Raw genomic sequence first — 16,479 nt, 5'->3', positions numbered from 1 at the left:
TGAAGTCTGTCTCTTGATGCCAGTGTTGGAAAGTAAGTCAGGCTGGCCATTGGGGGCATGGAGAATCTCGGGCCCAGGGCCAAATCCCCAGGGGGCCATGACCCTGTCTCCCAAACTATTTGGTGGTTCCCTGGCTTCTGTGCAGCCCCACCCACCCCCATCTCTAAAAGCTTGAAACACCTCTGCTAAGAGCTTTAAGCTACAACAGGGTGGTATTTTGGCCCTGCCCACCACTGGCATGTGGCCTCCAAGAGCTTTTCAGAAATGGAATTTGGCCCTCTAGCTGAAAAAGGTCCAACCTTTCCTGTCAATTGTGAGATTCTCAAGAGAGTGGGGCAGGAAGACATAGGCGCCTAGCAGGGGGTTTACCCCGCTGGTTCAGACTGTCCTTTACTGGCTTTATCGTGAGACAGCGCCTGTTCATTCCAACACCTCCAAATAAAGGTCGTCTACTTGTGGAGAGCTGTATGCCAGCCCAGCCAAACAAACCACAACCTCTTGTATAGCTACAGTAACAGCAGCAACGTTTTGCTGCTGCAGTTCTCATTCCAGAATATTGATTCTTTCGTGGAAAGCAATGTCACATTAGAGCAGGGGCCCTGGCTGCAAAGTGAATTTTGATCTATCCTAACACACCCTCATTGATCTCAGCATGGCTGTAGTTGTGCTGGTGGCTACAGGGCCCAAGGACTGTGGGTTAGACTCTCACTCTCTCTCCCCTGTGGTAGTTTAGAACTGAAATGCAGCTTTTGACAACAGCCTTGGAAGTTTCCTTCTTCCCTGCTTCCAAACTTGTATGAGTAACTACCATTTGGTTGAGAGCGAGGTATAAAAAAAGACATACACAAAATAAGCTCCTATGCATTCAAGAGCTCTGTGTGAGGCTTGTCTCCTGCAACTGAACAGGAGATGATGAAGTCATTTAATCCAATCACCTTCTGCCCCACTACAGAAGTGAACCGCCCAGGGATCTTCGACTATTGGGCAGTATAAAAATGCACTAAAATAAATAAGTAAATACAGACAAATGGTGCAGATCAGAGATCGATAACCTGGTGCCCTCCAGACGTTTGGACTATAACTCCCATAATTCTGGGCCATTCTGGATGGGGCTTGTAGTCCAAAACATCTGGAGGATACCAGGTTGCCTACCTCTAGTACAGAACTATCCTACAGCCTTTTTTTCAAGCAGCTGATTTTATTCCTTTTTTTCTTCATGATAGAAACCTTAACATTCAAGCTAAATTTATCTCCCTGTAATTTAGTATTAGTAACAGCTGCATTTAAACAGTTATTTCCATTATCTTTGCTTGCAGTTAACAGCAGTCTTCTGCACATAAACAGATGGGTAGATCACAACCCACCCCATGTGCTCACTAGAAGAAGTATATGATGTTGTTTTAAAAAACAACTCACTCCAACTACATGATATAACAAAGAAGAAACCAAACCACATTTAATTTTAATTTTTCCAGTACCTAAGGAATGTATCATCTCTCCGCCACCCCACCAAAGTTGCAGGATCACATGATAAACACCCTGCCTTTTTTTCTCCTTTTATTTGTAATTTATTTAAGATAACCTTCACATTTTGTCCAAACAAACAGCTCTTTAGAAAAAATAAACTGCCTAGGCATAGGCCCAGGCTTTTGGATAAAATAAATACATTTGGCCCCTGCTACAGTATTTTCTTACAATTCACAAGTGAACTTAGCTTTCAAGGTAGGGAAAGAAGAGGATTGGAAGATACCAGGAACAAAAACATCCTTCCCCTAAAGTAGCAAACTACAGACCACAGACAACACCATTTCACTTTAGAACGGATCAGACGTCTGCTTTTATGTTTTTTATACAAACTGATAGAATAAAAAAACTAGTCTGTCTAATAATCCACAACCAAAAGGGGGGAAAAAGTAGAAAGAATTTAAGTTTCTCAAAACCCTGATTTACGAAAGCAGCAAGTGGTAGCAAAGTGTGAGTGATTCTTCCATGCGCTACAGCTGCACATATATACTGGCAGGCAGATTACCTATATTGCACATCGGTTTCTCTCTGGGCACAATATAACGTGCCAAGATCTAAATATGCTATATTGCATGGCTTGACTAATGGCTTTTTTTATGCTAAGCAGTTAAGCAGGAAGACTATGTGCTAGCAAGTCACATATGAGAAGGCCAGCATGGATTTTGTGTTGCATTTTCCCTTGTTCCTTCAAAATAAACAAAGAAGAAGAAAGTGCAATATTGACAGTCATGTTTCTTCGGAGGAGTTCTGGCGTCTGCATGGCAGGAAGTCTAACAAACAGGAAACTGGGGCTGCTTCAGGTGCAGCCTGAAGAAACCACGCTGCCAAATGGAGGAAGCGGGGTGGGGGTGGGGGACAGGTATCACTTTGGCAGCGGCTTAGGCACCAACCAAATCCCCTCAAGAGATGAGAAACATGTCTGGTGGGAATCGGGTTATTCCAAAAGAGGAAGGAGGGGAGAGAATCTGTGATTGGACGTCTGCCGGTGGGTGCTGGGTCTGACAGGAAGATGCAGCAACACTCCACAGGATGTGCAGGTGAGACAAGACAAAGCACCAGGCAGGCCATCCCGGGGGGGGGGGGGGGGGAGGGGGAGAGGGAGGGGGAGGGGGAGGGGGGCGGTGGAGAGAAGAGTCAGCCTCCCAGCAAGTGGCACAGTTGGCAGTTCAGGTTTGGTCTTGCCAAGAGGCTGCAGCCAGCACCAACGACTGGAGGATCCACCCTCCTGGCTCCAGTTGGCTATTCTGTTTTGGACTCCTCCAGGATCTGTGGCAAGTTTTGATCCTTCCGTGAGGCAACTGGCTTAGCTGCAGGGCTGGAAGCAGCTCTGCCTCCGCCGCCGCCGCTGCCGCCGCCACCACTGTTGTAGTCCTGGATGGCCTTGGGCTCATTGGTGTGGTATGAGCCCTTGTAACGGTGATGGTGGAGGTACATCAGGACGAGTGCAGCAGCCAGGAGCAGCAGCAGGAAAATGACAACTGCGGGAAAGGGGAGACCAGGAGTAACTCAAAAGCAGCCTGCAGTCAGCGTCTAGCAGGACTGGACTTGTGCTCCCTTCAGCTCCCACTGGCCCGGGCATCCCAAGGTTCCCATGGCACCTCGCCCTAGAGGGAATACGCCCCCAGCATCCCTTCTTAGGTTGGTCACTTACCTCCAATGATGATTGCTACCCAGCCGTCATCATGGATGTACAGGAAATCCACTAGAAGGGCACAGAAAACACACGGGAAGCTCAAAATGTGGCTTTTAACCAGCAGAGCTTCTAGAACACTTTCAGCAGGAAACTTGGCCTCAATGGCTCGGTCTATTCCTGCAGGGCCTCTGTCCCCTTTATGGAACTTTGGGATTGTGAGAAGGTCCTTTTGTCTCCTATTCCCCCACCAGCTTTTCTGGGAAAGGAACAGTTAGCTAGAGAGAGGATGCTGGGTGGAGAGTTCTTGGGCCAATTTCCTTTGGGGAACGTGTGTGTGTGTGTGTGTGTGTGTGTGTGTGTGTGTGTGTGAGAGAGAGAGAGAGAGAGAGAGAGAGAGAGAGAGAGATACTTCACTTTGCCCTTTCCACCACCTTTTTAATACCCCTGGGGCTGAGGTGTGCGTAGCGCATGTGGTTTGAATCCGCTGGAGACATTGACTCCCCAGGCCATTTACTTCCCTCCTTCTCCAACTGCTCTGCTTTGTGGCACATGAGGATTTATGAGGGTGCACCTATGGTCCAGTTCTTGGGTTGGGGTTGGGGTGTCATCACACCGTAGGACCTTCTAGTTCCACAAGTGGGCAGTGAAAGCCCAAACCGGCCAACATGGCTCCCTAAAGAGTCAGGGGGATGTGCACCACATAAAGTGGTTCCTTAGGAGAGCAACTGGCCTCAAAAACTACGTGGTTCTCCCTTCGTAGACAGGATTCACATAAAGGGGATGGTCCTGCATGCTGAAGCCAGAATGCTCAACACAGCCAGGCATATCCTGCTGCGCCTGGTATATTTGCCAAGGAGGTTCCCTAGCAATGCAGGGAGCCCCCAATGCTATGGGGCAGAATTACAAGCCAGAGTCCCTATATTCCCATACCCAGGATGAATACTGAAGGAACAAGGCATAATTTGACTTGGGTGCAAACTTAGCACCAGGCCCAGTAGGTGAAAGCGAAACAGTAGCCCTATGCAGTTCCTTTGCCTACAAATAAGCACACAGCCCTCCCCGGCTCTTGTGGAATTAGAGAGCAGGAACTCCATCAAACTCCCGTCCCTTGCACCGTGGCCCAAAGCTGCCTTACCTGGGTCTATGTACCAGGGATCGAGTTCTGGTGGCATCTCGATATAAGTAGAAGGCATAGAGGCACAGTTGGACTCCACCAGCCGCCCCTTGATACTATAAGGTCTGATGGGGTTGGTGCCACTGGGCCGGAAGATGGTTTTCAGGGGCACGATACTGTTGAATTTCACCCCTGAGAGGCAACCTGTGAAACCGGGTGTATTGTACTTCTGGATCTCCGGGTCAATCATACCCGTCTCTGTGGACCATGGAAGACAATATGAACAGAACAAGGTTAAGCCGACGCCCGCTCTTTCCTCTTCATCCCTGTTACCTCCCATCAAAGAAGTGCTGCAAGGCAAAAGGGCATTCCCTAACAAGAGCCTGCATCCAGGGATATCTGTTTTTTAAAAATGGTTTCTAGCCACAAGGGGTGAGAAGACAAGCTTAGAAGTGGGGGGTGCAATGCCCAGTAGGGGGAGGAGTACAGCACCCCAAGGCGGAACCCATTTGTACCTTCCCCGGGAAAGCAATAGGAGAGCATGTTATGCAAATTAAACAAATAAATGCAAAATACATGGTTTGCGAATTTATTCAGCCCAGAATTATTCTTAGCTCCAAGTCCTATCATATTTATGTATAGCCCAGACCATGCCGGCACGGAAGGAGTAGGCAGGTAGAATTGGGACCAGGCCAAGGTGGCTTCTTAAACAAAACAGCAAGGTGATTCAATTTATCCCCAACTCTTAAGGAGGATGGTCTTGTTCAGGGCTCCAGAGAGCCTGTAGTCTCTGTGGTTGTTAGTGGTGGTGGTGGTGAATTTTTTGAGTGGGGAAACTCACCTGTCCCCACCCCAGACTTTCCCTTGCTGCATTGTATAGCACTTGAACCAGCCCCAAACGTGGGCATTTTATAGCTATATGGGGTGTAGCTGGGGGAAGCATGCAGTTATACCCAGCTGGAAAAGTTGGGGGAAGTGTGCCACTGTGCAGAGTCGTCTTCCTCCAGTAACATCCCTGCATGGCGGGGGCAGGGGGGAAGCATAATCTCACCGCGCGCCCTCCAACCCAAGTCCCTCTCCCCCACTCCAGGATACTTACTATGTCCCGTCAAGGGTTTGAGCCTGGCCATTTCCTCATTCTCCCTGCTTTCTATTCTCCTTTTTTGTTATTGTTTCCAACTGACACTCTTAACATTTTGTGTCTCAACTGCTCTCAACCGTAGACTTAACTTCTGGACACACACTGTCTGTTTGAGTTCTGGGTTCCTTTAGACCCTTCTCCAACTGCCACAAGCACTCTGTAAACTCACATGTCCTTGTCAGGGCATCTTTCTGTTGTTGTTATTTTAAATAAACAAACACCTGTACTTCTGCACACCTAGGAGTCTCCTGAGTATGTAGAAGCCACTCCCTTATTTTTTTGGGTTGGCCCTGTTCCCCTTTGATAGGCACTCAGCAACCTGAATTCATTATTAGAGGGAAGGATGGATCTGCAAGAACAGATCAAAGAAGAGAGAAAAGATGCTGCTACGGGGCATAGGAAGGAAACCGGGGAAAACTCATAGATGTGAAAGTAGGAGAAGAAGAAGAAGAAGAAGAAGAAAAGCATGAGCCTGAAGACCAAAAAAGAAAGAAAGAAAAAGCATTGCACTTTAGAAGCAGGGAAGTCGTATCTAACTTGAACCAAGGATATCAGGAAGAAAATGTAGAGCATCCAAGAAGCTGGCAAGATGACAACAGGTACCAAGACTGGGCAGGACCACTGCGCTCTCTTACCCATGAAACGGCCAAGATAGAGTGCCTTGGGAGAATCAAGTTTGCCATCCACAAACAGGGAGAACGCATTTACCATGACTGGGTAATAGTCCAACTAGAGAGAGAGAGAGAGAGAGAGAGAGAGGGAGAGAGAAGAAGAAGAAAGAAGCCACACTCTAAAGCTCACCCAAGTCCCAGCATAGCGTTGGAGGCATTTACCACCCATGCCACTGCCACAGGGCAGACAGCTCCTGGCTGCTCTTCTCCCACTCTACCCAGCAAAAGCCATACGGCCATTCCATCAAGCCCTCCCAACAACACAAAATGACCCAGGGGCCGTCTTGACGTCTTCTTTGCCCCGGAGTGGCTCAGAATCTGCGCAGCCTTGGTTAGATGTCGCAGCCACAGATTCGAAACCACTCCGGGGCAAAGAGCTGAAGGTGCGCGGCTGAAAAGTCGGGGACCGTTGGTCTGCCCTCGCTCAGGAGCCCCTCCATAGCTGCGCCAGGGTCGTTCCCAGTGGCGGGCAACCCCTGATTGGTCGCACTCCGCCGGGGCAGGGGGCTGGCCGGCAAGCAGAATGGCCGCCAGAATGCCCCAAGCTGCCTTGCCGTGGGGAGGAAAGTTTAGGAAAATAAATGACTTTCTTCCCCCAAGCTGCACTGCCGCCTCCTCCTCCTCCCCCTACATCTTTTCTTGCCTCTTTTATCTCAGGGAGGGTCAGGGGAGGGGCGGATGACAGCCATAAGCCCTGCACTTGCTCCTTGACGTGGAGATTATCTGGAGCAAACCCACAGCAGTGAAACTGCAGGGTTTGGGGAGGACGCAGTGTGAACGCGATGCCCCAAAGACAGCCCTGCAATTACCTGCGTGTACAAAGTCCGATTCACACGAGTGATGTTGATGGTGTGCGGTCGTCCATCAGCCACTGAGTGTGCGGTCAGGGGCAAAACGTAGGGAGAAGTGCCTAGTTGGTAACGTAGCTCCAGATAGCCTGCAAGGGAACCAATGACAAGTACAAGAGGACTGTGAGGTCCATTCCCACCAACCTTGCAGATGTCCACCAGAGGCACGGGAAATCACAAACAGAACATCAGGGTGGTTGGTTACAGCTTTAGCAGTGAACTAGGGTGTCACTAGCCTCTCCTTCCACATTTATGAAGGTAAGAGCCCTGCTGGGCTAGACCAAAGGACTCATCTAGTCCACCACTTTGTTTCCAAAAATGGCTGGCCAAATGCCTCTGGGAAGCCCACAAACAGGACACAAAGAAGTACCATGAAGGTACCATAAGAGCCATCACAGCTGTTGAGAGACTTTTCTTGCACCAATACTGACTAATCTAAACTAGTAGTTATCACCACAACTTTTAGCAGTGACTTCCATAATTATATGCTGCATGAAGTACTACTGTCTTTTATCTGTCTGGAAACCACTGCCAATCAATTTATTTTGCTGACGTAAAATTCTACTCTTATGAGAGAAGGTGGGGAATGCGTTTTGTCCACTTCCACTAAAATGTTGAGAAATGTTATGTCCCCTCTTGTCCACCTTTTCTAAGTAAAGCAATGCCCTTTTCTGAAATTGGCAAACCTGGTTACTGTTCATCTCTTGAAGTTGATCATGGTCTGACTAAGATGGCCACGGGGTAAAAAGTGCTGCCTGTTGTCTCTAATTTGTTTTTGGGGTTTTGGGGTTGTTTTTATCTACTACTTGCTTTTTATTATTCTACTATCGCCCTCATCCTACTCGCACTGTTTCTATTACTTTGTTATCTTGTTTCCTGATGTCCAGCTGGAGTTGAAAATAAAACTGCCAGTATCATATTGCCTTTATATACATACTAAACAGTATATTACTAAAATATAGTAATCCAATCCTTTGAGTAAACCCCATTAGAAATAGACTTATTTCTGAGTAAACAGAAGTAAGACTTCAGAAGTAAGCATAGGGTTGTAGACCATTTCTTTTCAGTTTGCTGTTTTAGACTTTAAATAAAAGCTTCTAAGTAACCACACTATTAAAAGTCAGTTCTACATGTACTCAAGTAAGTCTCTCAAGTACTCAAGTTACTCAAGTAAGTCTCTCTCCATATTTGGAAGAGGCTGGGTGGGGTGAGGGGTAGCTTTGATACTGACATCTGTGGCAAACCACAATGCTTACATCTAAGTAATTTTTAAAGAGATGAAACTTGCCACAGTGATAGCTCTGAAGGAGCACTTTAGCCACACCAAGTTTAAATCAGATATGTTCATGGCTTAATTTTGAGGAATTTTTAAAATGGAAATTAATAAAAATGCTTACATCTGCATGAGTTTTAAAGATAAAGAGTTAAAACTTGGCACCTTGAGCGCTCTTAAGGATGGCTTTAGCCATGCCAAGTATGAATCAGATCCATTCATGTCTTGATTTTTAGGATATTTTTTTTTTTAAATTACCCTCAAACTATTCTTCTGATATTTCACCAGTACGAAATTCCACCTGTTTGCATTTCTGGAGGATCTGTTTTCTTTTACTTCAATAATGCACAGCTGTGCATCTCCAGTTCATAAAAACAGAGATCTGCTGGGGTCCTGAGGGGCATGGGCTCCCCCCGCCCTGCTCTGGCTTTGTTGTCTAACTATTTACTGATTTAACGTTTCATTGGTTGGGCTCCATTTCTGTGGGCAATGAGGGTGGGGTTGGAGCAGTAAAAACTCCATTCAACAGACTAAGCACAAGTCCATTTGGTCAACACAGTGTGCTGGAGGAGAAGAGCTTCCCCACCCTCCCCTTTCGTCAGCAAGACTCTATTCAAAGCCCACGGCCCCAACAAAGGAAAAAGTGAGAGGAGAGCAATAAGCGGAGGCTTAAGGGTGCATTAAATCCGCTTGGGGAAAATAATCCAGACTTTCCCCCCACCAAAATAATACGCAAAATGGAAGAAGAGAGTGCAGGACAGGGACGATGTCATGTGAGTCCTATGCTGCAATACCAGATACAAGACGTGGAGAGAGCGCTTTAACCTGCTGGTGTGATGGAGCTGTACGTCCCTAGCTGGACAGAGATAGCCTAGCTACAGTTATCCATGCTCTGATAAACTCTCATTTAGATTACTGCAATGTGTTTTAGGTGGGTCTACCTTTGAAAATGGTCCAGAAACCACAGCAGGCCCAAAATAGGGCAGAGAGACTGTTAACAGGACCTGGCCAACCGGATCACATTATGCCAGCGCTCTTTCATCTGCACTGACTGCCAGTCCTTTTCTGGGCTCACTTCAAAGTACTGGCACTAACATTCAAAGCCCGAAATGGCTTGGGGCCAGCTGCCAGGATACCTGAAGCATCGTCTCCTCCCCGTACACATGTCCAGGCCCCAAGATCATCTCCAGCAGTTCCTTTCCAGGAGACCCTGCCAAAGGAAGCCAGGCAGGTCGCTACTAGAAGGGTGGCCTTTCCCGCGGTGGCATCCCAGTTGTGGAATAAGCCTCCCGCAGTGGTTCGCCAGGCACCTAGGTTTTATTCTCCCAGGCATTTTAGCTTTTTTTAAATCTGGTGCTGTATTTTAAACTTCTTGCTGTTAGCGGGTTTGATTATTTCATTTTTATATTGTAGTTTTAAACTTTTAAACATTTATATTGTATTTTATCTAAATTTTATTTGTTTCGTACTTACTCGTTTTAATTGTTGGGGACCGCTCAGAGAGCTTCAGCTATTGGGTAATATAAAATGTACTAAATAAATAAAGTCCAAACATCCTGGAAACACTGAAGGATCCTATTATATTCAGTGGTATATAAACGTTGCAAATAAATAAAATAGACAAACAAACTTCCTTGGAGGTTTTGTGAGACACTGACCCAGTCCAATCTGAGCGTGACGGACCAAGGTGTGGCGAGGTGGGAAAGGGCTCCAACCTGCTCTGCCCACAGCCAGGAAGGTCAATGCAGCAAAAAGGCAGGGTGGGGTAATAACGGGAGATGGAACACCTGAAGCTATGCCCAGGTACAGCCCAGAAGGGCCACATACGTATTCAGGGAAAAGGCGAGGGTTGGGGCCCAAGGGCAAGAGGGGGCTGCCCCCAGCCACGCTCACCTTTGTCAGAGATCACGAGAGCCAGGTAGTCACGCACAAAGGTGCTGACATAAAGCAGAACAGCCGGGGCTGAACTGGTGCGGAAGCTGAGCCCCACTTCCTCCCCAGTCAGATTGTAGCCAGGCAGCGGCTGGAGCGGTTGATGGACTATATTGGAGAATTCCTGCACCACATACAAGGGCATCGTCATGATGTCGTAGCGCACCCAGGAGCCTTGCTCAAAGTACGCACCAATTTCTGCAAAAGGACAGGAAGACATGGCGGCGATTAGTGGGGAGAGGCAGAGCCCAAGGGAGACGTCCTTGCCCCGCCTCTCCCTGCCTTGCCACAGGCCCCAAGCTGAGCGGTGCAATTCCAGCCCTCCTTCCCTCGGCTGCAGCTTCTCACCACGATTGCAGAAAGGTCCTTCGAAAGCAGAGACTGTGCAGTTGCAAGTGTAGTGGCTGTAGTGCTCCAGGCAGATGCCGTAGTTCTGGCACGGGATCAAGGGCTTCCGGCAATGCCCAGTGCAGTTCACCAGCACCCCCTCGGTTTCATTGGCCTTCCCCTCCAAGTTGAGCGTCTCTCCATTCATGTGCAAGCCCCGCAAGCAGCCCAAGAAAGGACGCAGGTAGTATTCAGCAGAACCTAAGAGGGCAGAAATGGCGGCATTTAAGGACATAACAGCCTTGCTAAGTCCAGGCAAAGGGCCATCTCACCGAGCATTCTGCTTCCAACAGTGGTCAGCCAGGTACTTCAGGAAAGCCCACTCTCTGAACCCAGAAGGGTTCATTACAGCTACTGTGGCTAAAAGATCTGTCTTCTTCCATCTCATTCAGTGGCCGCCACTGCGCCTTGTGGCAGAATTTCACAATTATGCATTCCGTGAAGAACTACTTTCTTCTATCTGTAATTAAACTACTGCCAAACAAGTTCACTGGACGGCTCTAAGATAAGGGCCACAGTTCAGTGGAAGGAGCACCCGCTCTGCATTCAGAAGGTCCCAGCTTCAGCCCCTGGCATCTCCAGTGAGGGCTGGAAGGATCGCCGGCTTGAAAGCCTGGGGAGAGGCTGCCATTCAGTGTTAACAATACGGAGCTAAATGGTTCAAATGATTTGACTTGGTATAAGGGCAGCATCCCACGTTCCGACTTGTTATGAGGTTTAAAAAAAACTCCTCCCTTTATCCACTCTCCCCATACTGTTTGCAATTTTATAAACTATCATAACCTCAATTGGTCATTTTTAAAGCAGAAAGATGCACGTGCCTTCCCTTGTAGCTAAGGTGCTCTCCCCCAATAATATTGGCTGCCTTTTTCTGTACCTTTTCCAGCTGTGCAATATCCTTTTTGAGAAAGGGTGAACAGCATACAATGTTGCAAATGTGGCCACACCATAGATTTACACTAAGGCATTAGAATACTGGCAGTTTTCTTTTCAATCCCTTTCCTAATCATTTCCAGCATGGAATTTGCTTTTTTCAATCTCTGCACAGGAAATTGATAGGATCATAGAATCATTGAATAGCAGAGTTGGAAGGGGCCTACAAGGCCATCGAGTCCAACCCCCTGCTCAATGCAGGAATCCACCCTAAAACATCCCTGACAGACGGTTGTCCAGCTGCCTCTTGAAGGCCTCTAGTGTGGGAGAGCCCACAACCTCCCTAGGTAACTGGTTCCATTGTCGTACTGCTCTAACAGTCTCACTACACTATCCACCATGACCCTGAGATCTTTCCTGGTTAGTTCAGATTCAGTAGCGCATGGGCCACTTTGCCCATACACTATGATGGCAATTTCTGGGGTGTTTAACCCAGGAATTGCAGGGATGAATGGAGCATGCGCACCACATGCTCAGCATTTCCACTTTTAACTAACAACCCAGGGCCCTGCTCCTAGGTTGTTTTGTGACATGCGAACTTGGAAACACTTAGTTGATTATGGGCTAAACAACCCAGAGATCCCCCCAAAACAAACCATGGTGGCATCCCAGTTGTGGAATACAACTGTGGGTAATTGTTGGGTAAACTCTGGTTTGTTTAACAACCTGGAGTTTCCAGGTTCGCACATCACAAATGACCCAGGAACAGGGTGTTCCTGGTTTGTTAATTAAAAACACAAACACAGCTATGCAGTTCACTCATCCCTGCAATTCTTGGTTTAAACAATCCAGGAATTGTTATCGTGATGTGCAAATCACGTCACTATCATGCATCTCTTTAAATGTACCCAAATTGAACTCATTTGCCATTTGTTGGCCATTAAACCAATGTGTACACTGACGAAGTCTTTTTAGCAGATAAGGTGGCGTATAAAGGTTAATATAACAACTAATAATAATAATAATAATTCAGAAAAGTCTTTTTGGAGTTCGTTGTGGTCTGCCTGGATTTTCACCATCCTGAATAGTTTGGTGCCTTCCACAAAGCTGGCTACATCTCTGCTTTATGAATAGATTATACAGCACCAGTTCCTATACAGACCCGGGGCGTACTCCACTGCTAACTCAGAGGGGGGGGGGGGAAAGGAAGTAGCTGGGGGTGGAAGAGACGGACAGAATGGCAGTTTTTATGAGGAAATTCTAAAATTAGATTCCCCCCCAAAAAATGAGGACCAAGTACCTAAATGAAGAATGACCCCTTTCAAAATTGGACTGACAATCTAAAATGCTTCTTTCATATCAGTGCGTAAGTCATATTGACCTTGGCTCCTCTGAGCTTATGAACACCCAAAGAACCTCTAAGAGGATGCCCTCTCTCGCCCGCAGCACACACCACCCAGCCTGCCCTCACTCACCCACATAGAGCGGTTTAGTGAGGTTCAGATGGATGAAACTCTGAGGTGGAGCTGCTCGCACCACCCACGGCATCCGGTCAACACGCAACCGAGCTAATTTGACGTTGATCTCTCCCTTCACCTCGTGCCACTCGTTGTCATTGAAGGGCATCTCTGAGTGCACCGTCAAATTCTCGTCACCATTTCCGATGTTGTAAGCAAAAACCAAGTCCCGGGAAGCTAGAAGGCAGCGGGAGAATAGGGGTGTCATGGGGACATTCCACCCCAAACTTGCCAGCCGCAACCTAGGGTGGGGTTCCCCAACCTTTTTAAACCCGTGGACACATTTGGGAATTTCAGGAACTGCAGCAGCCGTTGTGTGGGCCCTCGCTAATCAAAGGTGAGCTAAAGAGGTGCTGGGGGGAAGAAAAATAGAGGGCTGGCAAGAGGGGGAAACAGCAAGGCAAAGGAGTAGAGGGGAAAGAAATATTGAGGCTACAGGCTGGGAGGGAGAGAAAGGAGGCGGCATGGGATGGAGGAGAGACCCGGCAGAAGACTGGGCGATCTTCCCTTCCCTGCCTGTCCACCAACAGCTGATCTGCAGCAGGTACAGGAACAGGAACGAGAACCTGTCACCCTAATGTTTTTCAAGGTTATTATTCTATTGAAAACATTTTTTTTGAAGGGGACAGAGTAGGGAGCTTCATGGGCACCGTTAGAGGTCCTAGCGGGTGCCATGGCACCCATGAGCACTGCTCTGGGGACCCCTGATCTAGAGCGAGTGTCTCTGCTCCTTCAGATACCTGTGCCAACGCTTCTGTGCCTCTGAAGACATCCACCTCTCCTTCAGTGGTATCAGTCCAAAAGGGAGCAAAGATCACTTCAGAGGGCTCCCACCTTCCCCGGATGAGATCATTCCTCAGTAGCAGACGGAGAGTCTAAGGATCTGCCACTGAGTGCCGCTATCCCAGCTCTTCAATCTGAGAGCATCCAACATGGCACATGGCACTCCCTGTAGGACTCCCAGGGAATCTGCCACATCAACAATTCACCCGACATAAATGGACCCCAGAGTGACATTAAACCTCACTTAGGCAATGTGAAGCATACAGGAACCCTGCCCTAAAAAGAGGATCAAAGCAACCAGTTTCCACTTCTACAAAGCATTGGAATCTGTGGCAAAGAGTGGGAAGGCATGGAGAGGGTTACCCGAAGAGCCACATTCAACAAGGAGGACACAGGATTAGGCCGTCTCCATGGTGGAGTGGGGTGGAATTCCGTTTCCTTGGACACAGCCAAAAAGTTGTAGCTTGAGCAGCTTCTATATTTCAACAAATACACTGAAGGCGCAAAGGTCCAAAGATTTAGCTGCTTAGTTGTGTGAAACCCTTCCGCTGCATCTCCAGTGCAGCTGCCTGCCCTCCTGATTCCTGGCCCACAGTCTCTCCAGTGGCCAAAACCTTCCTTGTCTGTTCACTCAAGTTTAAGGCCTTGCTAGCTAAACCAAGGTCTATCTAAATGAGACAATCTCCCTTTATGACCTTTCCCCAGTGAACAGCCCCTCCCCAAGCTGTTATTTGGCCCTTTAGAGAAAGTGTACAGGTAATTTCCCTAATAGTGAAGGAGGGGAAGAGGGTGTCTCATCCAGTTCTGCCTGCCAGGTTATTCTGTGGTACATCAGGCTGGTATTCTGATCTGGTAGAATTGGGTCTCTGAAGGTGGAGGGGTGACATGAGACCCCATCGTTATGGGCAGATCACTATCTGGCTAACTCTGGACTGGCTGCCAACGCTGACATCCAGAGGAGTGGAGGACCAGAAAAAATGGCCACCCTAGGAGCCTAACGAATTTGATCGTTTCCTGTGCTTAGGGAATTTCCTGCCCCGTTTGTCAGTGGTACTGTTGAAGCCCTGGCTCACCTGTGGAGTACAGTCAGGGCTTGGGTCACTGATACTATTGCTTCCAAGCACACTCACCCTCCTGGTAGAGCCACTCCTGGGAGTGGTCTTTAATCTTACACTGTCCTTGGATCTTCAGGTGGCAACAGGACCAAGGTTTGCGTTGGGACAATTATGCTTGGTGCGCCAGCTGCAACCTTTCCTGCATTGGTCTGACTTGGCAACAGCTATCCATGACTTGATTACATCACATTTAGACTATTGCAATGTGCTCTGTGAGGGACTACCATGACAAGCATCTGGAAGCTACAACTGGTAGAAGATATGGCAGGTAGGCTACTAACCAATGCATGGTATCAGAACCATATTCCATGTGTCTTAAAATACCTGCATTGGTTGCTAATTGCTTTCCAGCTCAATTCAAGTGTTGGTTTTAATCTTTGAAGTCCTAAATAGCTTAGGGCCAGGCTATTCAAAAGAACACCTATCTCATTATGAACCTGCCTGGGTATTAAGGCCTATAGGAGAGGACTTCTTGAGACCACTATTGCCCACTGAGACTTATTTGTTGTGCACACATTAAGGGCATTCTCCTATGATGATGATGATGATGATGATGATGATGATGATAATAATATATTTATTTGTTACCCGCCTTTCCCTCTGGATCGAGGCAGGGTACAACACAATTAAAAACAACATAAAATACATAAAACTAATTCAAACATTAATTCGTAGCTTGGGGGTTCCTTTAGATCCATCATTGTCACTTGAGGCTCAGGTGACCTCAGTGGCACGGAGTGCCTTCTACAAACTCCAGTTGGTGGCCCAGCTACGCCCCTATCTAGACATTGATAATCTAGCTTCAGTTTTCCATGCTCTGGTAACCTCCAAGTTAGATTACTGCAATGCGCTCTACGTAGGGCTGCCTTTGAAGACGGTTCGGAAGCTGTAGCTCGTGCAAAATGCAGTGGCCAGACTGATTTCGGGAACCAGAAGGTTTGACCATATAACACCTGTTCTGGTCCGCTTGCACTGGCTGCCTGTATGTTTCCGAGCCCAATTCAAGGTGCTGGTTTTGACCTATAAAGCCTTACATGGCTTAGGACCACAATACCTGACGGAATGCCTCTCCCGACGTGAATATACCCGGTCACTACGTTCAACATCTAAGGTCCTCCTCCGGGTGCCTACTCCGAGAGAGGCTCGGAGTGTGGCAACGAGGGATAGGGCCTTTTCGGTGGTGGCCCCCAGACTATGGAATGATCTCCCTGACGAGGCTCCCCTGGCACCAACGCTGCTATCTTTCCAGTGCCAGGTTAAGACTTTCCTCTTTGCCCAGGCATATGGCAGCACATCTTAATCACCCACATGTTTAGTTTTTTTTAACGGTTTTTAATGTTTTATGTGTGTATGTTCTGTGTTTTAGCGTTTTAAATTTTGTATACTTGCTTTTATCTCAATTTTAGAATTTCTGTAAACCGCCCAGAGAGCCCTGGCTATGGGAGTGGTATATAAGTGAAATAAATAAATAAATAAAACTAGTGCATCATTAAAAGCAGCAAACCATTAAAAAAGGCATCTTAAAATTCAGCTGGGTAGGCCTGCCGGAAGAGATCAGTCTTTATGGCTTTCTTAAATTCTGGAAGACTGTTAAGTTGACCCCAAAGCATGGAATGCATTCCCTTAAAAACTGATTGACTCCTAGAAAGAGAGTAAAAGCACATCTTT

The 16,479-nt window shown here is 47.6% G+C and overlaps 1 protein-coding gene across 2 annotated transcripts in view; it reads right to left on the bottom strand.

Annotated features, from left to right (window-relative positions):
• Window positions 1-2,643: 2,643 nt before the first annotated feature.
• Window positions 2,644-16,479, bottom strand: part of CNTNAP1 (contactin associated protein 1) — a 48,701-nt gene continuing 34,865 nt past the window's right edge. Inside the window, exons 17-24 of one of the 2 annotated variants that reach the window (XM_063132399.1) lie at window positions 12,872-13,090; window positions 10,485-10,724; window positions 10,098-10,334; window positions 6,893-7,020; window positions 6,048-6,141; window positions 4,293-4,529; window positions 3,176-3,226; window positions 2,644-3,002 (exon numbers count right to left, since the gene is read on the bottom strand). In XM_063132399.1, the coding sequence (XP_062988469.1) occupies window positions 2,764-3,002; window positions 3,176-3,226; window positions 4,293-4,529; window positions 6,048-6,141; window positions 6,893-7,020; window positions 10,098-10,334; window positions 10,485-10,724; window positions 12,872-13,090 (1,445 nt within the window). In that variant the 3' untranslated portion in view covers window positions 2,644-2,763. Of the gene's footprint in view, window positions 3,003-3,175; window positions 3,227-4,292; window positions 4,530-6,047; window positions 6,142-6,892; window positions 7,021-10,097; window positions 10,335-10,484; window positions 10,725-12,871; window positions 13,091-16,479 lie in introns of those variants that run through there. The other variant, XM_063132407.1, reaches the window with a different exon arrangement.

This window comes from Elgaria multicarinata, chromosome 1 (genome assembly GCF_023053635.1).
Source record: "Elgaria multicarinata webbii isolate HBS135686 ecotype San Diego chromosome 1, rElgMul1.1.pri, whole genome shotgun sequence".
In the NCBI taxonomy this organism is placed as follows: Eukaryota; Metazoa; Chordata; class Lepidosauria; order Squamata; family Anguidae; genus Elgaria; species Elgaria multicarinata.
The sequence above is the reverse complement of the archived record's forward strand: the minus strand, read 5'-3'. Positions and strand labels throughout refer to the sequence as shown.